At 37.0% G+C, this 27,484-nt stretch overlaps 3 protein-coding genes and 1 pseudogene across 6 annotated transcripts; 2 read left to right on the top strand and 2 right to left on the bottom strand.

Moving 5' to 3' along the window:
• Positions 1-22: 22 nt before the first annotated feature.
• Positions 23-1,990, bottom strand: LOC104700101 (protein OSB1, mitochondrial-like; annotated as a pseudogene).
• Positions 1,678-20,442, top strand: LOC104700116 (uncharacterized). 2 transcript variants are annotated; one of them, XM_087460849.1, is made up of 3 exons: positions 1,678-1,757; positions 18,797-19,883; positions 20,258-20,442. In XM_087460849.1, exon 2 carries the CDS (start codon positions 18,893-18,895, stop codon positions 19,859-19,861), a length of 969 nt encoding a protein of 322 aa, XP_087316975.1. In that variant the 5' UTR covers positions 1,678-1,757; positions 18,797-18,892; the 3' UTR covers positions 19,862-19,883; positions 20,258-20,442. The 2 variants fall into 2 exon arrangements, with proteins under 2 accessions (XP_087316975.1, XP_010413891.2); XM_010415589.3 differs by lacking the exon at positions 1,678-1,757 and having other exon boundaries at positions 18,740-19,883.
• On the top strand, positions 9,678-12,535 carry LOC104700109 (uncharacterized). Of its 3 annotated transcripts, XR_015563481.1 has the most exons (4): positions 9,678-10,355; positions 11,507-11,691; positions 11,967-12,444; positions 12,510-12,535. XR_015563481.1 is itself a non-coding variant. In XM_087460835.1 (3 exons), exons 1-3 carry the CDS (start codon positions 9,917-9,919, stop codon positions 12,375-12,377), a joined length of 1,035 nt encoding a protein of 344 aa, XP_087316961.1. In that variant the 5' UTR covers positions 9,678-9,916; the 3' UTR covers positions 12,378-12,527. The 3 variants fall into 3 exon arrangements, 1 of the variants encoding a protein (XP_087316961.1); XM_087460835.1 differs by having other exon boundaries at positions 11,967-12,527; XR_015563482.1 differs by having other exon boundaries at positions 9,777-10,355; positions 11,339-11,691; positions 11,967-12,527.
• A 362-nt stretch (positions 20,443-20,804) lies between the features above and the next one.
• LOC147950205 (uncharacterized) lies at positions 20,805-21,716 on the bottom strand. The gene has a single exon (XM_087512453.1). The coding sequence runs from the start codon at positions 21,714-21,716 to the stop codon at positions 20,805-20,807; it is 912 nt and encodes a 303-aa protein (XP_087368579.1).
• Positions 21,717-27,484: the final 5,768 nt, after the last annotated feature.

Genomic DNA, 27,484 nt, shown 5'->3' with positions numbered 1-27,484 from the left:
ACCAGCATCTTCAATCTGTGAATCCCGTTTAGAGTTTCTCACTTTGTCTGCATCATCATCAACAGAAATCATAAATACATACAATACACTAAGGGGTCGATTTATATAGTAAAATCGATCCCAAATAAAAAGGGTTTTTAAGATGGTTGGTTACTCACTCATTCTCAGGATGATGCAACACACTTGTAATAATACCCCAAGAACATCTCGTCCTAATCCTAAAGCCACTCCGAAAGACTGCCACGACGTGTTTTCTCCTCATTGTCGAAACGCTTTCTCTGGTCTAACAATTCAAGTCGTCTAGTAACCCAATCCGGTAAATCTGAGCCACGCCAGAGAGCTTCACCTGTGTCTTTTTGCCTAAAGTCAGGTTACCTTGGGTTCTTCTTACTTCTTCTGTTGTCCCACCACTCATATAGATTCGAAAAGAAGACTTGCCACAAGTATATCTCATCATTCCTGGATTCTTCTATACCATCTTCTAAGGAAACAAGAATAAAAAAACATACAAGCTCATCTCAGAGGGAAATTATCATCTTTTCACACAAAATGTATACAGCACTAGAAACTAATGAATATAACTTTTCATAAACCCGGTATCCGAAACCAGAAGATATACAACAACACGTTTCAATGTGGATTCATATTCACAACCAATAGAGGGGATGATGAGTAGAAGAGATATTAACCTGCTGTTGATATTGGTTTTTCATATATCTGAGAATCTAAGACGTTACTTGGTGGAACCGCCGCATAATTCACCTCTGTCACATTAACCTGCAATCATTCACAATTCACAAACCTCGTGATTTTTAAGCACAGAAAACATATTATTAACATTACAGATACATTAAGTTAAGAACATATATGTAAACGGATCTCAACTACAAAAGATATCAGAAGAAGCTGGTGGAAGTATTTAAAAATTGAGATAATTTTTATGGTCAAGAAGAAACAAATACTTGGTAAACAAAATCTAAGCCGCAAGACTCATCACTGGAGCTCTTGCTGTAAGAAGCAAGGAGTCCTGAGACAAGTATGTGATCATTTGGCTTCAGATGCGCTATACACATCCGTGCCATCTTGTCCCACATACTAAGATATATCCTGTCATTGAATTGCATCATCACATTAACAAAGTCTAATTCAAAAGAAAACTCTCATCAATCTTCGAATGAATCGACATTGTGCTATTGGAAACTAAGACTTTAACAATCACAAGGCATAGGAACAATACAGATCATAATCAAACATCATTAAGGCTAACTAATCGAAAGAATCCAGTTTCTAACCCCAAACTAAGGATACCCTAATCTTCGATTAAGCAACAAACTTAGATTACATAATCGAAACAAGCAAAACGTGAATCGAAAAAACCTGACCTAAAGCCTAGTTAGGATAGATGATGCAGAACCGAGCGTGTGAGCTCTCACGTGGGAATACAACTTGTTGAAGGGCGAATAAGACGCGAACACGTAGCAGTTTGTGATTGAGCGATCAAAAATGGCCGTTAGGAGCTATATGAGCAAGTGTTAGCTCAATTTCATCTTTATCCAAAAATCATTTTCTGAGAAAAACTTGTAAAAACCTCAAAAAAGTTCTTGTTGCTGGGTTTCTCTCATTTCGAGAGCTGGCTTGTTGATTCCGTGTTTCTCATGAACATCGAATTAATTGTTTGAGAGTTTGTTTGTGAATTGTGAAGTTTATTGTACCAATAGAGCGGGTGTTTCAATCTAAGCACAATGAAAACACCGAACGTATTGGATCCGGTGTCGATGACTCGTATGGGTTGATCAACGAAACCCATAAGGCTCACGGAGTTGAAAAGATTGAAGTGGAGCTTGGTCGATAATGGTTTCTTGAACAAACGAGCATGGTGATAAACCACACTTTCTCCATCGGGGAAGAAACGACATTTAGGGAAAGACAACGAAGGGATTTGAGAACCAGTGCGTTGAAACAAGCTTTGAAGTTTGAAGAACATGCTCATCTATTCGAGATGTGAATCTGGGAAGTGTCGATCCAATTCCTTGGTGGACCACAATTGAGGATAATGGTCCAAGCACTTAAGAGGACAGGCCCACTACGGATTCAAAGTTGGCACTGGTAATCTCTGGTCATCACAAAGTCTCTGTCGTGTTTTGCAGTGTACGGGTTCATAGTATTGCTGGCAAAAGGATAAGGTTTTCGATACACCTAGTTTTAGGTGAGCTGTCAGAGGTGTTTCCTTCAAGAGTATTAAAGGGGGTGAGCTGTGGTGAAGCAGCCAACAACAAGAAAAAGAGCGTGAGTAGCAAGAGGGATAGATCTAGAGAGTGACTTGAGAGTAAGAGAGAACTTATCTTCTTAGCTCGGTTGTATAGCCTCTCTAGGGTGTTAAATCTTCCCTGGTCTCTTGTACTCAGATTATAAACGTTCTATGAGATCTTGTAAGCTGGTCAGTTAGCTCACCAAGACGTACCTTAGCCGGTGTTTGGCTTTAGGAACTTGTAATCCGCGTGTCGTCTCTCTCTCTGCTTCTCTTTCTTCTTCTGCAAACAAACAATCACAAACAAAGTATCATTTAGTAAAGAAGTTTAAACACCTAACAAGTGGTATCAGAGCAAGGTTAAAGATTATAAAGGTCCTTACTTGGTTTCTGAGTCTAGGTAGCTTGTGCTGTTCTGAAAGATTTACGGTTGTGGAATCTAGTTGCATATCTGGGTATTGTTTGGGAAGTCTGTGTTGGGGTCTGTTGTCTAAAAAGAAGCTCTTCCGGTTGGGTTACCAAGATAGGTTGTGATCAGATCTAGTAAGGATAGAGTAGATGGAACCTACTCAGGCTAAGTTCGAGGTTGAAAAGTTTGATGGAGAAGCAGTAATTGAGCAAGAAAACTCATGAGTCAAAGTTGGAGATCAAGCCATGCTTTGGCATAGCATGTTGGGAGATGTGAGCACAAAAGGTTTGCAACAGTTAGCTAAGAAGGACCTGATCAGTTTGGAAAACTTCTCAGAGCTAAGGGAATATGAACACTGTGTTCTCGGGAAGTTCCACAAGCAGGCTTACAAAATGGGGAAACATACATCGAAGGAGAAGCTAGAGTATGTTCACTCTGACTTGTGGGTATCTCCGAATGCAACTCCAAGCCTATCAAAGTGACAGTACTACATTTCATTTGTAGATGATTTCTCAAGAAAATTTTGGGTGTATTTCCTTAAAACAAAGGATGAAGCTTTCAGCAAGTTCATTGAGTGGAAGGCGTATGTTGAAAACCAGAGTAGGAAGAAGCTTAAGACGCTAAGAACAGATAATGGTCTAGAATATTGTAACAAGGTATTCAACGACCACTGTAAGACTCAGGGAATCACGCGACACAAGACGTGTCCATACACCCCTCAGCAGAACGGAGTAGCTGAGAGATTGAACCGAACGGTATTGGAGAAAGTCAGAAGTCTATTAAGGGAAACATGGATGAGTGAAACGGTTTGGGAAGAGGCAACGTCGACAGTGGTGTATATGATAAACAGAGCACCATCCACTCCTCTAAACTTTGAAGTGCCGGAGCAAATCTGGTCAGGATCGAAACCAGACTATGAACACATGAAGAGATTTGGATGTTTGGTGTTCTACCACGTTGATCAAGGAAAACTTAAGCCTAGAGCTAAGAAGGGAATCTTCATGGGTTACCCACAAGGAGTAAAAGGTTACAAAATATGGAGTTAAGAAGAGAGGAAGTGTGTCATAAGTCGAGATGTCACATTTTGGGAAGATACTCTCTACAAAGACTTGGTTAAGTCAACTACTAGCGGACCGGAGAGGATTAGAGTTGATTTACAAGGAGAAACTCAAGTAAACGAGTTACCAACGGATCAGGGTGAGTCCTCAGCTGGAGGTGGAGCTCATCAAGAACCAAAAGCTGAGAAGGAATCAAGTCGTGAACCTGAGAAAAGAAGATCATCGTCTGACCTTGAAAACTATCTCTTAACCAGGGATAGAGAAAGAAGAACCATCAAATCACCAAGCAGATTTGATGATTGTGATGTCGCAGCTTATGCACTAACTATGGCTGAACTGATAGAGATTAAAGAGCCAAAGACTTACCAAGAGGCTATGAGCAGTAAACATGGTGAAGAATGGAATGGTGCATCAGATGAGGAAATGGCGTCACATGATAAGAATCAAACTTGAAAACTGATAGAGAGACCAGAAGGACATAAAGTAATTGGGTGTAAGTGGGTGTTCAAGCTCAAACCGGGAATAGAAGGAGTTGAGGAACCAAGATTTAAGGCCAGATTGGTGGCAAAGAGCTATGCTCAAGTTGAAGGAATTGACTACAACGAGGTTTTCTCACCAGTAGTGAAGCATACCACCATTAGGCTAATGCTATCGATTGTTGTCCAAAACGATCTAGAGCTCGAACAACTAAATGTGAAGACAACCTTCTTGTATGGACATCTTGAGGAACGGATACTCATGGAGCAACCTGAGGGTTATCAGCAGGGAAACAAGGTATGTTTGCTCCAAAAATCCATATACGGTCTGAAGCAGTCTCCAAGGCAGTGGAATAGGAGGTTTGATACGTTTATGAAAGAAAGGAAGTTTACAAGGAAGGAATATGATTCATGTGTATAGTTCAAGTGATATGGAGAGGGAAAGTATGTCTATCTACTTCTCTATGTAGATGACATGCTAGTGTCGGCTAAGGATCTAGTAGAGGTTAAGAAGGTGAAGTTAATGTTGAGTAAAGAGTTTGAAATGAAGGATTTGAGGCCAGATAGAAGGATCCTAGGGATGGATATTATCAGAGATCGAAAGAAAGGTACCATGATACTATCTCAAGAGGATTACATTGAGAAGATTCTAAGAGGTTTTGGCGTTACTGAGTCAGAATTAGTACAAACACCAATCGGATGTCATTTCAAACTATGTAGTACTCCTACAGAAAACAGAGCTGAAATGGAGCTACAGATGAGGAACAAACCTTACTCAAGTGCAGTCGGGAGCATCATGTACGCAACGGTCGGGACTAGACCAGACATTGCTCACGCTGTGGGTCTTGTAAGCCGGTTCATGAGCTCTCATAACATAAAACATTGGGAAGCAGTCATTTGGATATTAAGGTATCTCAGTGGGAGTTCAAAGTGTCGATTGACTTTCAAAACATCCGACACATTTGAGGTTGTAGGGTTATGTGACAATGATTATGCAACTGACCTGGATTGGAGAAGATCTATTACCGGCTATGCTTTCCAAGTTGGAGGAAACACGGTCAGTTGGCATTTAGGCCTGCAAAAGATAGTCACCATGTGATCAATAGAGGCGGAATATATGGCGTTAGCAGAGGCTACAAAGGAAGCCTTATGGCTTAAAAGAATTACCAGTGAGTAGGGTTTTCCTCAGGAGACTGCTGAGATCTTCTGTGACTCAGAGAGTGCCATCTGCCTAGCCAAGAATAGTGTATTCCACGAGAGGACAAAGCACATCCAGACTCCCTATCATTTCATTCGAGACGTGATTGCAGAAGGAGATGTGATCGTGACCAAGATTGATACAAAGATCAATCCAGCTGACATCCTCACCAAATCTTTGCCGGTGAAGAAGTTTGAGGATGGAAGAAGTGATTTGAAAGTTCTTTGGAACTGAAGCTAGCTTGGAGTGAGAGCACTTCTAGCCATTTTAGGGCATCCCTTCCTTCCTATATAAACCCATTGTACTCTATGGCCGCAAAGGAGAGCACTTTAGAGAGAAAATATCTAAGAAACCTAGTTTTACCCTTTTGGGAATATTAACTTTTTGTTTACATCATCAGCCACTTTTATGCATTTTCTCTAGATTTTCCTACTTTGTTGGCTCTGTAACTTTCAGGGTATTGAGAATCTGAGTTTACTTCTTTGAACAATATTGTAGATCTTTGTCTTATCTTTCTAATCATGCAAGTTTCATTAATTTCTGGATTTTATGATTTTGTTCATCATGTTTAGTGATTCTGAGTAGTGTGTTAGGATCTTAGGGATGGATAAGGTTGGATAAGAGTTATGGTTGCTTAGACTGATCAAGATTGATTGTTTAAATATCTCTTCTGGGTTGGGTGTGCTCTAAGCTGTTCTTATATCTGAGAGGGTAAGAACAGATCTTAAGTTTCTTAGCATCACACCAATGTCTAGGTTGTTAGATAAAGCCAATACTAGAGATTATCATGCTTGTCCCAAGAGATTGGTTGCACAAGGTGGTTTTTGACGTTGATGATCTGGATCTTAATGCCTGCTTTTATATGTAATAGCTAGTGAGAACTAGGTCTAGGAGTATCTAAGGTTTGTTATCATTGTCATGAGAATGGATTAACAAGTATAAGAAGATCATTGTCTAGAGATAGTTCACTATTGATTGAGATTTGTTGATCAGTTTAGGAGAATATAACTCAAGTCCAACCCATGAATCCATCCCTAGAGCCTACTCTGTTTATTGATTTTTCTATTTGATTACTGTTATCCGCTTTCTGTTTAAATTGCTTTCATTCTGCTCTGTTTTGATTATTGATTTTGGTTCTGTTCGTCGTATCATTCCACTCGACCTGTCACTCGATCGAGTGTTTGCTCGAGCTCCTTCCCAGAGTTCTTGCTTATGTTCTGCATCTTTCTAGTTTCATTCCTGTTTCATTGCATTCACCTTTGTTTCTAGTTACTGTCTTGCATTTAGTCTATTATCTTAGTAGTTTTACATTCTGCATTTCATCATTATCATTAGGTTGTTAGTACAAAACAATTTTCGTACTTAACTTAACTTAGATAAGTGTTCATATCCTGATTGTTTGCATCTTACTCATTATGGATTGACATCTCTTATATTACAACAACATAAGAGTAATTGAAACCTCTTATATTCCACCTGATCATTCATCATCATCCATTTTTATGTCTATTTGTTTGATTGCATCATTCATTCATTCATTCATAAGTAAACCCATAAAAAAAACATATGTTTCAAACAACTATATCAACCCTTTGTAAGTATATTTTTTTTGTTGATTAATAAATTTCACATTTCAACCAAAACAATATCATTAGATAATATGTTAAAAACCTAAAAAAATATATTAATTTGATTTCTTTTTTATTTATTAATTAACTTTATTAACTTATATATCTTAAGTAGTTTTCTTATTCCTATGTGAGTTTGAAAAAAAAATTATAATATCAAATAGCTCAACAATTTAGTAATAGATAACTCCAATTTAATAGCTTTTGTGATATACATTTTAATTCATACACTTCATTTTTGTTTACTATTTTTTAAGGTTATACTGTAATTGTATGTAAATATCATGTTCAATTAAATCAAACAACCAAGACATTGGACAAGATAAGGTCGTCTCATTGATGTTGTGGAAGATACGGGACCACTGCAATTGGATATTTCCTAGTACGCCTCTGTTGCTGAAGTCTCAGGTCCCCAAGACTGGCTCCTTCGTCGTTCTTGGAGTACATCTATCATGTTATCTCTTGTGACAGCCCGGTTTCAAAGATTTTCGGTGAGGTTTAAAAGAACTGATTAGGCCACCTATGTCATCAAAGTGCACTTATCTTTTCGGTCGAGAGTCCTGAGGGAATTCCAGAATTAAGCATACTTGAGCTGGAGTAGTGTAAGAATGACTGACCTTTCGGGAAGTGATTGTCGGAACTGTGTGAGTGAGGACAAAACAAAGGGAAAGATCATGTGGTGATTTGCAGGGACGATAAACAAGTCTTTAAAGCCTTTTAGACGTAGCAAACCGACTGTCAGATATTGATGGGCTCACGGGACTACTGAGAGGATGTGAGGACCATTAAGGAGGTGAGCCAATGGACTGGGATTGGACATGGGGTCCACTAAGAGGTGGCGGTCGAGACATTACAAGTGGTATCAAAACCACACCTAGACCAGTGTGGAGTCGAGTAGACTCACACCGTCGGCGGTGACAGTCTTGGTGCGCAACGAGGACGTTGCGATCTGTTAGTGGGGGTGAATTGTGACACCCCAGTTTCAAAGACTTGCCGAGAGGTTTAAAAGAAATGATTTGACCACCTATGTCACCAAAGTGCACCTATCTTTTCGGTCAAGGGTCCTTACAGAACTCCAGAGTTAAGCGTGCTTGAGCTGAAGTAGTTTAAGGATTGGTGACCTTCCGGGAAGTGACTATAGAAACTGTGCGAGTGACGACAAAACATAGGAAAAGATCAAGTGGTGATTTGTAGGGACGGTAACAAGTCTTTAAAAAACCTCCCGAACATAGCAAAACCGACCGTCGGATAAGAATGGGCTCACGGGCCTAGTGAGAGGACGTGAGGCCCATTAAGGAAGGTGGGTTCATGGACTGAACGTGGACATGAGGCCTACTAAGAGGTGGCGGTCGGGGCGTTACATCTCCACTCTTATCAACCCCGTCCCTCCTCTATCTCTCACGGCTGTTGCTGATATTGTGGAGTGGAAAGTGAAGCCTAGTGAGTACAAGACCCATTTCTCTTCAAAATGTACTTTGAATTTTTATATTTTTGTTTTTAAAAATTTTAATATACTAAGAATTGACACGTGTCAACATCTTAACACGTGTATGAATATTAACATGTAACTTAAAAAAACCAAGCTTTATATATATATATATATATACTAATATTTATGAATATATATGCTGATATAATAATGTAATATATATGCTGGTATATTATGTATGCTTTAAAATGTTGATTTTTTCTTAGATCTAATATCTACAAAACAATTGTTATATTGTATTTTCAAACTATAATGATATAAAGTACTCTATAACATATCATAAAATTAGCTATATTTTTCAAAGATTACAATTTATAGATATGCTTCATTTTCATTTTTATTAATTTTAAGGTTATTAAATATACGAAAACTTATATTATTATTCATATATTTTCATAAATATGTCATTTATATAAGTGAATTTGTTTATAATATTTGTAATTTATTGTCACTCATGTTTTTTTAATATTACAAATTCAATTTTAAAAACATAAAGTTCATACCTTGTTTTGCGAAAATTTTCTCAATTCATAATTTTCAAGAATTTAAACAATTAAAATATATATCTCTAATTATTAATTTACACTATAGAATAATTAATATCACTATATTTTACTCCTTTTGTTCCAATATATATAAGATCTTTTAGGCTTTTCTATTTGTTTAATTTTATAAGATTTTTCAAGTTTCTATGTATTTTTTAATATTAATTCAATAACTTTTGCCTATTTAATTTTTAAAGAATTTTTAATATTATTTCCATAAATTTTTTTTTAGTATTATTTTAGAGATTCTTAAAAATAGCACAAAATTTTTTTTCCTCCAAATTTAGCTGAACATTTCTAAAGTTTCAAAAATGGCACTATATTTCAAAATAAAACCCTAAATTCAAATACTAAACTTTACCTCTTAAAACTATATATATTAAATGTGAAATTGAGAACCCAATCATAAAAAAAAAATTCTAAAAATTATTTATAAATATTATAATGTATTAAATTTTGCTATTTTTAGAAATTTATGAAGTGTGTGCTATAATTATCCATAAAAGTTTGTTAAAGTTTGTTAAATGATAAAATATTTATTATTTGTTAATCTTTGTGTTTTATCTAGAAAGCTGTTACGATAAATCTTTGTGTTATAAATTTATAGAGGTTTTTACCAGTATACTGTTTTTAAACTCCATATATAATTATCTTTCAATTTAAAAAATAAAAAATTTAATAATAAACATTTATAAAAAAGAAAAGAACCAAGCCATAGTCATGTCAAAATATTCAGGATTAGATTTATAATCGATACCTTGGAAAACGCACCGTTCTCTCTCTTTCGTAACCCAGAGAATTTGTTTTTTTTTTGTTGGTTTAGAAATTGACACAAACCTGAAACCCCAATTTTCTTTGTTAAACAATGTCTTGGCTCTTCAAATCTCGCGGCGATGATGATGATGATCCCAAACCTACCTCTCCGACCACGACTCGTGGCGGTGTCAAAGAGGATCTATCTTCCATACTCCGCGGCGTTGCAGCTTTCCTCGCACCGCCTCCTTGTGCTCCTTCAGTAGACGAAAGCCGTGTTTTATCTGATTCACCAACTCAGCTCGCACTTGTCGGGATCCGCAACGATCTGGCTGAGATTCGTGGAAATTTCACCAATTTCGCATCTAATTTGCTCCACTTTCCCAGTAAAAGAGAAACTAATAGTAGTAGTACAAGTAGTAAACAATCTGTGTTTGAGGTTGAGGGTTTGGATCAAGTTCCTGGGATTTCTGAAGAAGTTGTCGATTTTGCTATTAAAATCGCCACCAGACCTGGTTGCTGGACAGATTTCCCTTTGTCACTCAACACTGGTAAAAAAAGAACTCAAATTCGTTTTTTTTTTTTTTTTTTTTTTCATTGCTTACCATTACCTGTTTAGTTGGATATAGGAATCTGGAATCATAACAAGTAAGGGATTTAGAGTGCTTTGATATAGTTGACTTTTTTTTTTTTTTTGGAAAAGATTGATTGTGATTATTGGTTACAGAAGTCTAAGCCCTGGTCTTTAGGATCTCTAGCTTCTCCATTATCTCTGGATTACATTTTTTTATGCCATTTTGTTTCAGATTCATTGTTCTGTGTATAGCCTTGGTTAGCTTGGTTATGATTACTTACAGTGTCGTGTGTTTGTTAGGAAAATATTGTTTGGTTGGTTGTAGTCTCCATTATTTTTAAGGGAGTTCCTAGGGTTTTACAGATTTAGGATAGATCGTCCAACAGTCTCCTCTTGGGATATATTTCTCCAAGCTCGGGTCATTTCCATTTGGCACTTTTGTCTCGGAGCTGAAATCTTTGATGTTTTTTTTTTTTTTAATTTCCAATCGCATATCTTCCGTCTGTACAACCCAGTATATAATCTTGGTTAGCTTGGATATATTGTCGAAGCACTTACTGGAGAAACATGATTGTGCTTTAAAATAATATAGTTGACATTTTTCAGTTGCCAAACATGATTGTCCTGCGGTCTTTCTCTCTTGTTGTGTAATTTTCTAGACCTTTTCAAATAGGATTTTGATTGTTTCTACAATTGATTTTGGTTGTAGACTCCCCTGTTCATTAGATGGATCTCTAGAGGGATTAAGATTAGGCTTGTCCAGTTCAGCAGTCTTCTCTTGGGATATACTTCTTCAATCCCAGATCTATAGGATCTCATGCCTCCTATTACTTTCTGTGGATCATATAGAACATATCCATATGCAACTTCGATTCTTTACTTCTTATTTCCAAAAATATATATTCATTTTGTACAACCTAGTACAGAGGCTTCATTAGGTTGAAAATATTTTCGATGCAGTTAAAGGAAAGAGCAATATCTTCTTGCTGCACAACCTAGTAAATACGCTTGGTTTGCTTGGCAAAATACTGCCTAAGTACTTCCAGGAGAAAAAGATTGGGGGTATTTGTGATTTGCCTACTGAACTATCCTGAAGCTTCTCTCTAACTTTTGATGTCCACATTGCAGATTTCGAATTGTCTGAGGCTCAGAGGGCACATGCATCAGCCATTGAACATCTGGTTCCTGGCCTTGTAGCTGTGAAGAATGAAGTTAGCACTTACATGGATGATGAACACTTCTGGCTGATTTATTTTATTTTGCTGATGCCGAGACTGAATGGACATGATTTTGAACTCTTAGCAACCTGCAAGGTAAGTCTTTATACTAGACATGCATCTTGCAGAATGTTCAGTATCTGATTCTATAATTTAATTCGTGAACGTCTCAAGATGAAATACAAGGCTACGATATAATTACTTCTTTTACAGATTAAACTAAGAACAAGTTTAGAAACGGTAAACGCAAAAAAATTTGTCTGATGCTTTTGAAATTGGACGGTTCTTGTCTTTTTATTTGCTCTGCATTTTTTTGCGTATTGCTATGGTACCATTTTCTGAATCGTTGATAACTATATTGCGCGGCACAGGTATTTGAAACAAGGGATCAACTTTTACTAAAGCTGCAAAAGAAAGAGGCAGGGTCAAGCAAGAGGTCTGTTGGTCAGGAAACTCCTGTAGAAGGTAGCAGTAGGACAACAGAAACCGTGGAGGGAGTCATGGACAAGATAGAGACTCTGAAAATGGAACAGAGAGAGATAAGTGATGAATCATCTGAAGAAAGACGGAGGAGTTTCAGAGATGAAGAGGTAATCTCCTTCAGTGATCTAGATGTAGACGATCTATCGGGGAAGCCATGTTCCAACAGGAGTAAACTGAAAAGACCAGCATCAAACGCAAGCGGTTCAAGCTGGGTTCAGCTCAGCAGGAGTCAAGTTGGAAACAGCAAGGATTCCGAAGGTGATTCCAGTGACTGGCTTCCGATTGGCGATTCTGATTAATGTTGAAGGTAGAAATTGGATATTACTGTAAAGTTACGACTATTGAACGTAAACGTAGCACATTTTAGTAATCAACTTCGGAATCCTTGCTGTAAAGTTACGACTATTGAACGTAAACGTAGCACATTTTAGTAATGAATTAATTGGCTACTTGATGATGTCTAGAGTTAGAATAGGAAAATGCTGTCCTACTTATCGGCTTTACATATATAACTTCATTTCAGACATTATCACGGGGATATGGATTGTTGATCAGTGTCCACAAATCACAACCCCAGAAAAAACAGGTCTATCTATCTACAAGTAGAAAGAAGCAGTGGAACATAACTCATTTTAGGCTGTAAGAGATTAACGAGTGGCCGGCCACTGGATGTGGTGGAAGAATCTAAGCCATTAAAACAAAAAATATAGCACCTCATGCGTCATTAGCATACATCGCAGCTGACAAAAGTTACGAATTAATGAGTCATCCATCTGTCATTTGGAATTTACGACCGGCCATATGCACTGACCACTGGCTCTTGTTGGACTGATACATGTTACCCGATTCCTATCCGTCCCGAGGAGGAAAATAAATTATCTTGTACTCCCTCCATTTCAAAATATTAGATGTTTTAGAAGTTTTAGTTTGTTTCATAATATAAGATGTTTTCAACTTTTTAGATAACTTTAAAATTAATTTTTTATTTTTATTTTAGTTGTTTTATGTAGTCTTGCTTTTGATTGGTTTAACTTTTTAAGAGTAGACATTCCTTATTATGCGTGCTTTTAGCTAAAACATTTTATATTTAAAACGGAGAAAGTATAGCTTTTGATTCATGTTAACAAAGTATCATTATTCATTTGATAAACGATACGGTACCGCATTATTCACTGTTTATTTGGATAACATATTGTGGTTTTCTCCAACTACCATATTATCTAATAATATATCAAGTTATTTACAAAAATAAGTAAACAACACCCCAATCAAGTTTTCTTTTTTCTTTTGGCGAAAAATAACCATAGTTTAATTTAAGAAAAGCTTATGGTTATTTAGATGTAATTCACACTTCTTTATTGTTAGTTAGATTGATACGGAGAGTTTATGAGTGGTACTCGTTCATTAAATGGTCAATCCGGACTTTTTGCAGATAACTAGATATGGTAAAAAAGGGAATAGAGTGGTGAAATAAGAAGTTTGAAGAAATTAAAAAAGAAGGAGATGGTCCACGCACACATGTTCTTTTCTTTTATGACACTACGTAACAAGATCATCACCAAACAACAGAAAGAGTATTCCAAAATTTCTCATGTCAGTCTTGCTTCTTTTATCTGTCTTCTTTACCTCTCAAGTATATTGGATATAAGTTACAACAGATTTTTTAAGTTAATAAAAATCTGCTGTTTAATAACAAATTTATTAACGTTTTTGAAAATTTTCTAAAATGACCTATGTGAAAACCATAACAAATGACAGATATGTTTACATTATGACAGATTTTGTTTTTGCTTTAAAAAATCTGATGCTTGATAACATATTTATTAGATGTACAAGGTAAGTATAATGACAACATATTTGTTTTAAGCTATATTTTTTTCAAATTTTATTTTTATGCATAATATTTTTAAAAATCATATTTTTGAATAATATTTCTAAATATCATTTTTATACATTAAAATTTTTCAAAATTATATTTAAAAAGAAAAAACTTAAAAATCATATAATTAACTATTTTTATACATAATAATATATTTTCCATAAATCATAATATTATTTTTAGCTATATTTTATTATCAAACTTATTAAAATATATGTTTTAAAACATCATATTTTATACATAATATGTTTATAAAAAAAGTTTTGAATATTATTTTTGTACATTATATTTTTAAATCATATTTTTATTTTATGAATCTAATTTTTAAGATATACTTAAACATTCTATTTTTATATATTATATTTTTCATTAATCATAGTTTTAAATCATATTTTGAGACATTACAGTTTTTTTGTTTTTCATTTTTTAATTGAAATAACATTTTTGTGGGTTTTCAGTCTTTCTATATAAAAAATGTGAATTCTAGTAATTAGACATAATGGATTGTCAATCTAGCAATTAATTACCAAATTTGTGTCAAAGTATTATATTTTATGTTATTTGTTACAAATTTTTAATATAGCTAGGATTTAACCTGTTGTACAATACAAAATATTTTTTCTTTTATATGTATGTAACTTTTTATGATTCTTTATTAGAGTTGATTAAGTTTCTTTAATTTGTAATATAGATGATGTAATGTTATATATACGAAGTGTGGGTTTATTTTATATATGATTGATGAGAGTTATGAAATATTATACTAAAATGTATAAAAAACTTTGAGTTACGACTAAGGCAAATTTTATAAAAAACTTTGAGTTACTACTAAGGCAAAACTTTTATACACAATTTTTAAAAAACATAAAAATCAGTTGTGCTAAAAAATCAAATCTGATCAAAAGAATCATGAACCAGGCAAGATGGAACTGGTGACCTTGTATATCCTAAACCATTTCATTTGACCCTAGACACACAAAACATTTTTATAATCATGAACTAATCTCATTTTCTCATATTTAATTGACCGCCCCCATCTATGTTTTTGTTTTTTTTCCACTGTTTTTTATTCTTCATATTATTTCTCTTCAATTTCATTGTCAAATTTTTATGATAATTGTTATCATTATTTTTATCGTCCAGTTCTTGGTTATACTCTTCTTCTTCCTTTTCCTCGTCAGCTTCCTTACATTCTTCCACTGAATAATCATTTTTTTTTGTCAAACCACTTTCATTTCATTACTCAAGAGAGTTAAGGTTCATACAAGCATTAATTAAAATACAAGATAAGAGGGCATTCCCCAATGCCAAAACAAGAAGAAGATAAAGCAAAGATAGGATTAATCAGCAATAGGTTCTTGAAAGCTTTGAGCCAATTTCTTGAAGAAACTTGGTACATGTGATATCAAGATTGTCGACAAGCTCTTCAATGATCAAATCGATAGAAGAGGAGATAGCCATAGTCATTAGACGAATTGGCGTTAACGAAGTGGTCAAAGCTAAGCTTCTCGCGGGATTGAGAAGATCTACATGAAGTAGAGGCTTGACACTAGGTCGAGCAGGGGTTAGAGTGCTCTGAGGTTTCGCTAGGGTTGCCGTAGGATGTAGGTTGACATTGTTCAGGCCTAAGTTGTAGACAAAGCACGGGGGTTCAAACAACAAAGCCAAACAAGAAACTACCACCATGATTCTCGGGGAATTAAAGCAAAGCCAAAGCAATAATGATGAATTACTTCTCAAATGGATACCACAGAGTACGTAATCTAGACTTACATGGATTTGGAGTTGGAGCAACAATTGAGTGGGAGACGACCCCGTGGGTTAGAGATGGAACAAGACTAGGCTTGGTGATCCTGGGGTATGAAGGCAAGAGACTGGGGAGGTGATGGTAACCATCGTTCCATGGAACCAAGGTCATAATGCCGTCCTTCCTCAATCCCTCGGTGTGGCTAGAGACTAGACGCGACAATCCCCGATGTCGTAATCTTTGATATACAGAGTTCAACGATGAATTGCTTCGATCCATGATTTGCAAGCGAAGAAAATAGCTGACCCAAACCAGGGTTATCGATAGAGGATGCACATGTTGTACGCACTTACGGACACAATAGCGTATAAACCGTGGAAGTGGGTTTAGCAAAAGTTTAGAGGCTTTGGACCTGGATTTAAAGGATGTAGGCTCTGCTATTGGTGAGCATAGTGGGCCGACAAAAATGAGGCCTATTAGAAGGAAACCTAATTTCCCAAGCGGAAGCCAAGGAACTTGCAGAGATTTTTGCGCCGCTAGGGGTATCTCTGATGAATGATAGATCGGCGGGACCAGTCGGTGGTTGTGGCTTGATTTTTGCGCCGCTAGGGGGATCTTCTCTTTTAGTTTTCCTTAAAAGAGAAGAATCTGCGAGGTCGAATCAATTGGACTCCACTGAATAATCATTTAAAACCATTTTTTTTACACTACCACATAATTTGTTAACCCATCAAACTTCAAAAATCAAAATCATTGCCTCTTTTTCATAAAATTTCATGGATCAGCATAGTCATCACACACACTCGATTATTGATCATTTCATCTGTATACTTACTTCGTTTATTGAAACTTCTCGAACCAAAATCTTTAATACTACAAAATTGCAAAGTACTTGCAAAGAAAGTAATATGAACACATGTATAGCTAATAACAATGTGTTTTTCGTCCATCATTTTTCTTTAAACCTCAAAAATTAACTCAAACAATATCAAATCAAGGTCTCGCAAGGTAATCCTTCTTCCTTGGACCCAAAAATAAAATTTTTTACTAAAACAATATTAAATCACCTATCAAGCCATACAAAAAACATGTTTTACAGCTCATAAGAGATGTAAAGCACGAAAATAGATAAATAAGATATTTTCAAGATACTAAAAAATCAATTATATAATATTTAATAATACTGAATTTTTTTTATAGAGTTTAAATATTATGATATTTTAAAATTTAGATGTAGTTTAAATATTTCTAACATTTTAATTTTTTATAGTAAAATATTAATGATACTTCAACTTTTGATAGAGTTTAAATATTTTTAATATTTTAAGCTTTCTATGGGAGTATTCATAATATTTTTAAACATTCTATAAAGTTTAAATATTTATAATATTTTTGAACTTTTAAAAGTTTTGTTAATTACAAAATTTTAAAATTTTAAAATTTAGACGCTTGATAAATCAAGCTTAAATTTAGACACTTGTAGTTAGAATCATATTAGTCTTATTTATAATAATTCTTAGTCATTGCCTACAAAATTTCTAGTCGATGTGGGATGTTGTTTATACAGTTATTTCTGTGAATTTTCAAATAGAAATTTTACATAAATTTCAAAAATGTTAAATATGGAGCTGTCTGATTTTGATTGGTCGTTTTAAAAATCTTTATATAGAAAATTCTAGAAATTTTTAAAATGTTAATCAGCGAATGCCTTAAGGAGCTTATAGCTCCAACTTTTAATCAGTATATATTTTTGCAATTGACAAAAAAGTTTGGTTATTGAATTGTGATTATGTATAAATATTTACATAAAAATCGTACTTAAAGAAAGTAAGATATTGTGGTTAACATTCTCGATTAGATTTTATTACAAATATTTCATACAAATTTTAATATTTATTCAAACAACAAAGAATTATTTATTGAAATCTTAAAAAAAAAAAGAGAGTATAACACAAATTGTACTTAAAAATGACCTTGAGTAGCACTTTAAACCTTGAGATATTTTCACTAACACTATAAACTTTTAAAATGATTTCGCTAAAGTGCTACTCATTTTAAAGTTAGTTTTGAAGGTTTAAAACGTGATTTTCCCAAAATGTTAATATAGATTCGTATATGAAACCACGGTTAAAGTATTTCGTTTATTTTTGTCCGACTGTCGTTGGCCATGTACTGGTCCTTGCCATCTTTAATTGTTTCTTACTCCCTCAATCCTCTATTATTAGTAAATTAACAATCTATGAAATTCAAATAGTAAGGCTTTGTTCGTTTATTCATTTGGATGGACCATCTGAATGAATCATTCAGGTGTTGTTCGTTTTTGTCAAAAAAAGAGCATCATCCAGAATCATTCACATGAATCATCTGAATGAGTTTTAAAGTTTTAGTCAGAAATTTGGATGATTCTAGTTGGACCATTTGGATGAAGATAGTTCATAAAAAAATGCTTATTATCTTATCCAAGATTGTGCTAGCTGCTATGCTGATTTCTTAGAGTAACCACATTTCAACTCATGCTCTTATTCCCTAACCTAAAACCCTTTCATGGTGCATTCCAACTTGAGTATCCCACGGTCCTCGCTCGAAAGCCACACCATTATTTCGAATAGCCTTATCCGTCTTCTCTATGGGTCCTTAACATTCGATCGACTTGTGGAGATGCTTAGGAACACACACACACACACACAAAAGCCCGAAAACCAAATGTTACTCAATTTTCTAGTTTTTCCGATAGTGTTTTTACTTTATATAAATATTATTAAGATTGATGATATCAACAACGTACTCACCTTTGGAATTTTAAATCATAATGTCCTAGTCATTGTAATGTCTCGCTAATTTGATTCATTACATTTCGTACTAGTTAAATGTACAAATGTATTGGTTAGGAGGAACAAAGATTGTACAGTGTTAAAACTGAAGTTACCTTTGTTAAAAATTGTAATTAACCGAAGACAAAGAGGCAATTACAAAAGGAGTGAAAAAAATTGGGGGACATGTGATGAGATATAGCGATGGGTCATGAAGGGAACCTTGTATTCTTATGATAATTGCCAACCATGCTTATTTTGGGACGTCTCTTCTTATTGCAGAAGTAGCCCCCATCTTCACGTGATCCTTTCTTCCCATTCATTCTCTATATATTCATATACTCTTTCGTATAGTTCCTCCATCCACTCTAACTTAACATGGACTCTATCAAACTCTCATCTATCTCTCTCTACCTCTTTCTCATTTTCATTATCTGTTTTCCCCAACATTCCCTCTCATGCGGCTCTTGCAACCCCCAGAAGGGCGGAAAGCCCTCCGTTAAACCCCCAGTACACGTTCCGAAGCTACCAGTTCCTCCAGTAACCGTCCCAAAGCTACCCGTTCCTCCGGTGTCAGGGCTACCCATTCCTCCGGTATCAGGGCTACCTGTTCCTCCTGTGACCGTTCCAAAGCTACCTGTCCCAAAAATACCGGTTCCCCCTATAACTGTCCCTTCGCTACCCTCCAAGCTACCTGTCCCAAAGCTACCCGTTCTTCCGGTGTCAGGGCTACCCATTCCTCCGGTGTCAGGGCTACCTGTTCCTCCTGTGACCGTCCCAAAGCTACCTGTCCCAAAAATACCGGTTCCCCCTATAACTGTCCCTTCGCTACCCCCCAAGCTACCTGTCCCAAAGCTGCCCGTTCCTCCGGTGTCAGGGCTACCCATTCCTCCTGTTTCAGGGCTACCCATTCCTCCGGTGTCAGGGCTACCCATTCCTCCTGTTTCAGGGCTACCCATTCCTCCGGTGGTAGGCCCCAAGCTGCCACTGCCACCTTTGCCAATTGTTGGTCCCATTCTCCCACCCGGGACAAAGCCACCGGCCCCAGGAGGCGGGGATTGTCCTCCACCCCCAAAGAGTGGGAAGGCGACATGTCCAATAAACACTCTAAAGTTGGGTGCCTGCGTTGAGTTATTGGGTGGTTTAGTAAAGATAGGGCTTGGGGATCCAGCTGTTAACAAATGCTGTCCGTTACTTAAAGGCCTGGTTGAAGTGGAAGCTGCCGCTTGTCTCTGCACTACTCTTAAGATCAATGCTCTTGACCTCAAACTCTACGTCCCTGTTGCTCTTCAGATTCTTCTTACCTGTGGCAAAAATCCACCTCCAGGCTACACTTGTTCCATATGATAAAGCTCACTTCACTTGAAGGGTATGCTGTTTCCCTCTCGTTTTTATTAAAACTTGGAATTTAAAATGTCGGTATGACTTACACAAACGTGTCGAGTCATATCGATGAATATGGCTTTATCATACACCCTTTTTTATACCTCTTTGAAATTAGAAAATGTTATCGTTGAGATAATGTAGGTTGGAATTCAACATTATTATGAACAACAAATTTATAAATGTCCATGTTTGAACAACAAATCACTTTATATGAAAAGAAAAAAAAATCACTTTTTTTTTTCCTTTTTTTTTTGGGTATGCATTTTATACAGCTTCAGTTAATGCGCTTGCAAGTGTCCTAGTACCTATAAGTAGAATTCATGACCAAAATTTATTTGATTTTTTTTGGTTACGCAGATAGTTTGGAGAAAGAAGTGAGAAGAGAAAAGCAGAGCTACAATATTTCCTTTGTTGGTTTATCAAATCATATCATATCCCGTTGATTCTTTCCTCTATATATCGTTCCCTCTGCTTGTATCAACAATTAATGTGTGTGTTTCTAGACAAATGATTCTTCTCTATCTATTAAATGATTTGAAATATTTTTTATTTATTTATTTGACGTGAGTATGACCTTTATAAATTACTACTTAAATAAATCAACATATTAATTTAATTCCCAATTATTATTTTTGGTTCAATTAGTTTTCTTTTTTTCAGCTCATGTGAGCCAATGCGAAGGAAAATCATTTACAAACAAAACATGATGCGGCGATGTACGCGCTTAGTGTGCCAAATAGTCCGCAATTACATTAGCATTTCCAGAAATAAGAAATAAAGAGAAAGAAGAAAACTCCTCCTTGTCCATCTTGATGTCATCGAGATAGGTCTTGAAAGCCAGCCAGTCCTGAGGGGAAGACACCATCTTCACCAAGTCTGAGGAGTCAGTATAAAAAGCCACTTCTCAATGATCATGACCAATCATGCACCTCATAGCCCAAACAAAGGCTTCGACTTCTGCATGCAATGGGGAAAGACTCTGACGGAAGTTGGTGGCTCCCTTCATCGGCGAAACCTCCGTAGCGGCTGAACACACCCAACCAGCACCCGCAAATGCGTCTCCCGCTTTCCGAGATCCATCAACAAAACACCTATAACCGGAGAAGTCATTAGACAGGGACCCTACGCGCTCTGTTCCTCGAGTGCTAGGTGCACTAGGATTCGGTGATATATCCGCACCATCCTCCTCTGCTTGAACCTGTAACCATGTAGAAGCCTCCCCTATCGCTAATCGTACAACATTCTCAGCGTTATTCATAATATTCTCAAAAACACGAGCATTCCTCGCCTTCCATATATACCACATAATCCATGGGAAAGCCGCAACCTGAGCACCCGGATTAGCAGAACCCAAGAAATGATCCACATTAGCATACAGAGAATCTGTAGGAAATGAAACCGGTCCGACCGGCACCTGAGCTAAAGCCCATGCCTGTCGAGCTGGCGGACACCGGAAAATAGCGTGGTTTACCATTTCCTCGTCAGCCCCACATCGAGCACAGGCAATGCCCCACCTCTTCAGGTTCGCCGAAACCGATATACACCCAGATAAGACTTGCCACATAGAATGTTTTATTTTTGGTGGACACGCCACTCGCCAAACACCTGCTTGGAGCGGATAAATGTCCGGCCCAAAACAAGACACTTGACAGCTCTGTTTTGCCGAACGTTCCGCATCATACCCTGATTTGACCGAATACTTTCCGGACTTTGTAAAGTGCCAACCTAGTGAGTCAGCTATCTGAGAACTACCCAAAGGTAATTCCCTGATCAAAACAGCATTCTCCGGAGTGAAATGCTCAAGGAGCATGTCCATTCGCCATGAATTAGTTTGGCGATCAATAAGATGTGAAATTTTTAACAAAGGGTCCTAAGAAGGTCCCTTACTCATAGCTGGTCTTGGGAATTGAGCTGGTATCCAAGGATCCGTCCATATAGAAATGAAATCTCCAAAGCCAACCCGTATAATAAGTCCTTTGTTTACCAAAGATCTAGCTGATACGATACTCCGCCACCCATAGGATGGAGAATAAGAATGTATAGGATCCATAGGGTTTGAATTCCTATAATACCTGCCCTTAAAAACCCGAGCAAAAAGGGAATCAGGTGCCTCAATTAGTCGCCACAATTGTTTAGCCAATAAAGTAGTGTTAAAATTATCTACGTTTCTAAAACCCAAGCCACCCAACTGCTTGCTCGCACATAACTTCTCCCAGGCAAACCAATGCATCCCCCCAGACTGTCTCGAACTCCACCAAAAATTTGCCACAGCACTTGTCAATTTAGACGTGACTGTTTTTGGTAAACGAAAACAGGACATGACAAAAGTCGGTACCGAAAACACTGATTTTATCATGACTTCCTTCCCTCCTATGGAAAGTTGCTTCGCTGTCCAACCATTTGTACAACTCTGTAAGCGATCCCGAACAAAAGAGAAAACTTTCGTTTTAGACCCTCCTAAACTCTCAGGTATCCCTAAATACGAACCCATCCCGCCCAAATTTGATATTCCCAGCACCTCCTGCACCTCACGTTTTACGTCCTCATCAACCTTGTGTCCAAATTGAATTGAAGACTTATCAAAATTAATTTGATGCCCAGAGGCCGCCTCATATTGCTTTAAAATGTCCAAGATAACCCCACAATGATCCTTGGTAACCTTATAGAAAAAGAGGCTATCATCCGCAAACAATAGATGCGTAATTGGCGGACATTTATTAGCCACCTTAATCCCTATTATCTTTTTTTCACTCTCCGCCTTCCGAATATTGGCAATGAGGACTTCCGTACAGAGAATAAACAGATAGGGAGATAAAGGATCACCCTGACACAGTCCTCGCTCAGGAATAATCAAACCATTAGGTTGACCATTCAGTAGAACCTTTTACTCAACCGAAACCCCACTCCACCCTATCATATGCTTTGCTCATGTCTATTTTAAGTGCCATATACTTCCCTTTACAAGACGGGTTGGTCCTTACACCATGAAACATCTCTTGAGCAATGAAAATGTTATCCAAGATCAGCCGACCTGGCACAAAGGCAGATTGAGTCTCCGATATGAGATTAGGTAACACCAACTTGAGCCGTTGACACAAAATCTGGGAGATGATCTTGTACCCCACATTACAAAGACTAATCGGACGTAACTCCGCCATCCGGGTCGGCTTGGCCACCTTGGGAATAAGGCAGATATGCGTTCGATTTAAACTCTTATCAAAAACCCCTTCCTCAAAAAACCGATTAACCATGGAAACAAGGTCAGCTTTGACAACTGCCCAAGCCTTCTGAAAAAACAAGGCGGTCATCCCATCTGGGCCCGGCGCCTTATCCGAGTGCCTCATAAACAAAACCTCACGAACCTCCGCCTCTATCACTGGAGCTGTTAAAAGCTCATTGACCTCATCCGTTATTACCATTTCGACCTCCCTTAACGCCTCCTCAAAGGAATCAGGAGAGATCGAAGTAAACATGTCTTCAAAATAAGATACAGCAGTATTACAAATAGCGTCCTCCTTCGTAGACCATTTATTATTCCTATCAAACAAACCAAATATTCGATTCCGCGCCCTCCGCTGCTTTTTTGTGCGTGAAAATACCTTGTATTTTTATCCCCCACTCGCATTCACCGATGCCGACTTTTTTGATACCAATAAATCTCTTCCTCCCTGTAAGCCTCACGCAATCGGGAAGTTAATTCCGAAAGCACTTCCGGACCCACCGCATCATCCGCCTGGGCCACCTCCAACTGTCGTTTAAGATCCTCTGTCATCTCCCCCCCTAAAGGAACCTGCGCCTTCCTCCACTAAGATATTGCTCGTCTACAATTTCCTATTTTTGCCACCAAAGTAGGAGTATCCTGATCGCCATCAGCTCCCCAACCCTCGGAAATAGCTCTCATCAAACCCGGTTTACCAATCCAATGCCTATCGAACATAAAACACCGACGACCACGCGGCCGTTTGACCCCAATACTAACCACCAGAGGTTTATGATCCGAAGTGATCATAGGCAATTATTATGTTACCGTATCCGGAAACTGATCATGCCAATCCTCCGTACCTAAGGCCCGATCCAACCTACACCGAATTGGTTTCTTATCACGCCAGTCCCGCCATGACAAGTAATCACCAAGATAAGAAAATTCCAAGAGACCGCAATCCTGGATCATCCTGTTAAATGAACGGAAAGATGCCGCGTGTCTAACTTTACCCCCTCGTTTTTCATGATTCCCTGTTAACTCATTAAAATCGCCAACAACCAGCCAAGGTGTTGATCTCAAAATACTTATCCTCAATAACCTTTCCCAGACCATATCCCAATTTTTGGGTATTGGGTCTCCATAGATAAATGTTATATTAAAAACTTTGTCATTATGTACCGCTTCAATATCAATGATTCGGTTTGTGGCCAATAAAATTGAAATATTAAAATCATCTTTATTATAAAATAATGCAAAACCACCACTACAACCAACAGGTTCCACTGTTTTTAAATTTTTATAGCCAAAATGGCCAACAAATTGTTCCAAAATGAGAAAAGGATTGTTTTGTTTCCATAAGAAATAAAAAATCTGGCCGATGTGTCTTCCATAAATCTCTGAGATGACCAATGGTGGCCTTATTACCAAGACCTTGACAATTCCAACTTAGGATATTCATTTACTGATATTTGGTTTTGGTGGCTTGGCCCCACCAGGACCAACTTTTATCCCTTCCTGGGTCTTAGTAGCAACACCGCTTACCCTAGCCTCCAGACCATATGGCGGAGGACGTCGACGTGGAGACAAAAGCATGTTAGCATTCCTCTTTTTCGTAGAGTCCCCTCTAAGAACCAAAAACCCCTTCCCCTTCTTTCCTTTATCACCTATCTCCCCTGTGTTTGGAACCCCCGTCTCACCATTGGGAGGGATAATGCCCTCACTCACAATCTTTGCACCATCGGTCTCCATTAGCAACTGATCACTCTCAGTTTCCTCTAAAACAGAGCCCTCTTCTGGCACACCAGATGTCTACCCATCAGCATCTTCTATGATCTTGACCACCGTACCACCCCCACTAACAGTATCCGGATCATGTAAAACCGCATCAGCAGTGTCCGATTCCAAAGAGTTCCCAGCCAAACCTACCTGTTCCAAGCTTTCGGAATCCTCAGCGATCTTCTCCTCCACTAACGAGGCCTCCCCCATTTCCTCTCGCAAATCAAAGACAGAGCTCTCGTCCTGAACCCTATCCGCCTCAACTGTGTCCAAAGAAATTCCCCCCAATGCCCCAGCAGTTTCTGTCATCCCAACAGTGGAAACAACATTCTCCTCAAAACCCTCTGTACCATCGAGAATCTGACCCTCTTCAAGGGGACTAGAAACTTGAACATCCTGCTCCATTGGAACCTGGACCTGAGTAACCTGAACAACCGTTGGGTCCTCAGTCTCCTGGAATAGAGACTTCTTGACCTGCCGGTGCTTTCTTTGCTCAAAAATTGGCTCCCTCACCTCCTCTGAAACCAAGTGCAACGCAGAAACCTGAAGTTGACGAGGCTGCCCCACCCATTCCTCCCTCTTTGATCTTGCATACCCGGATTGGAGACTCCCTTGGAAAAACCCTTCTGCCTCGACGACTCTCCCAATCCGTATTCAGGTCGAGACCGTCGACCACCATACTGGTGTCCACTACTTCCCCTGAAAGGCCCAGCCTAACCCGTATTTCTCCTCCCCTCAGCCATGACTGCTCCATTATAACTCATAACAGAAGCTTTCTCCGACTGATCCCCCTTAATCAGCGAGACAGCGTGAGCTACACCATTTGTTACTGGGCAGACAGCTAATGATTAATATCTCGATAAATTAAAAAAAAAAAAAAACATACAATCCATTATTGATTTATTAAGTAACAACTTGCACTATGTGCGAGATAATTTGATTCTATGATGCATAAAATTATTATATGTGATCCAAAATCCGTTTTTGACAACCAAGATCTGTAATAATATATATATACATATATATATATATATATATATTAAGTGTAAGAAAACTTACGTTTCACATGTGAAATATTTGAACGTAGAAGAAGTTTTTTTAAAATCATAATGAAATAATATAGTTAAAAATATCTATGTTCTTAAAAAATATACTTTTAATGAATGTTGTTTTCCCTTTGAGTTTTGAATATAGGCATGAATATATTTCGTAGGCGTGTTATTTTTTTTTTGTTCCTCTATAGACTATAACCCTAATACGTTTGAGATGGTGATCATGATTAAATCCTCACATATAATTTTAAGTTATACATAATTTGAACATTGGGTACAATCATGATGATATATATGAATTCAAATTTCCAATTCACTGAACTATAAATTTGATGAACATGACCGAACATTGCAATTATCCCTACGTTATTGTGTATCCATTTTGTCTTTGAGTTCATATACGAACATATGACTTTAAGTTCTTAAATTAACCCATTACATTTTTAATCGTGAGTGGGTTTTGAATATCTAATTGGAAACCTAATTGAGATTAACATTGTTGTGAGGGTGGTAGAAATGTTTTTTTAATAAAGAGTTCCCCATGTGATCCATAGTGAATAAGTGTGTGTTTATCTTCCTATGAGGAACTTGAAGATCATGTCTCTCCCTTTCAAAAAGTTATAATTTCCCTTCTTCCAATTTGCAAAGAGTGTATTGGACGTTTATGGGAGGTTAAACTTGTTGTGGAGAAGAGTTTTTTGGATAAAGATTTCAAAATGTGGTCCATAGTAGATGGTGTAATGATCTTCGTCAACAATGCATGAAGACAATTGTGATGTGGTTGTTAAGGTAGAATCTGAGTTATTGTGTTAGAGCTATTGTTGATTTTTTAGATTCTTATTTCTTATTTGATTTCAGATTTTCGGAAACAATGACAATCTCAATAGCATGTTTAGATTATTTCTTTCTCAATTAACATGCGTGTTAATTTTTTTTTTATTTCTTTAGGAAGCGATCTATATTTGAAATTTTTTTTTGGGAGAGTTACTATAATATTACTAAAATATTTTTTTATTACTTGTTTAGTAAAAAATTGTTAGAAATTACTAGAATAACTTTTGTACCCTTTGTAGCCGTGAAACTAGTGTTGAAAAAAACGCAATTACGAATAATGCCATTAAAAGAAAAAAAAACATTGGGAACTAGAAGAAATTCTACTGGTTGTTTGATGGTACATAAAGATGGTAGATATAGTTGGTATATTAAGATGGCAAAGTGAAGGGGTACGTTAGATTTAATTGGTATATTTAGTTTTAGTGATGGTACACTTAAGTTAAAGGTAGATTAATGAGATAGATATATGATGGCGGTAGATTAAGTTGGTAGAGGAATTGCCTTTGATGATAGACTTATTTTTTGAGCGGGTAGATCGATAGACTTAAAAGGAAGGGAAGATATTTATGATAGAATAAAGACCCGTTGCAACAGATATATTTGACAGACTTAGTCCTTAACAAATATTTTTGGTATACTTACAATGTTTTTTGAAATAGTTGTAATAGTGTACTGGTAGACTTATAATTTGTGATAGATTAAGTAGGCATTTGTGACAGT

Source organism: Camelina sativa, chromosome 1 (genome assembly GCF_030686135.1).
Source record: "Camelina sativa cultivar CO46 ecotype springtype chromosome 1, ASM3068613v1".
Classification (NCBI taxonomy): domain Eukaryota; kingdom Viridiplantae; phylum Streptophyta; class Magnoliopsida; order Brassicales; family Brassicaceae; genus Camelina; species Camelina sativa.
This window is presented reverse-complemented; position numbering and strand designations above follow the sequence as displayed.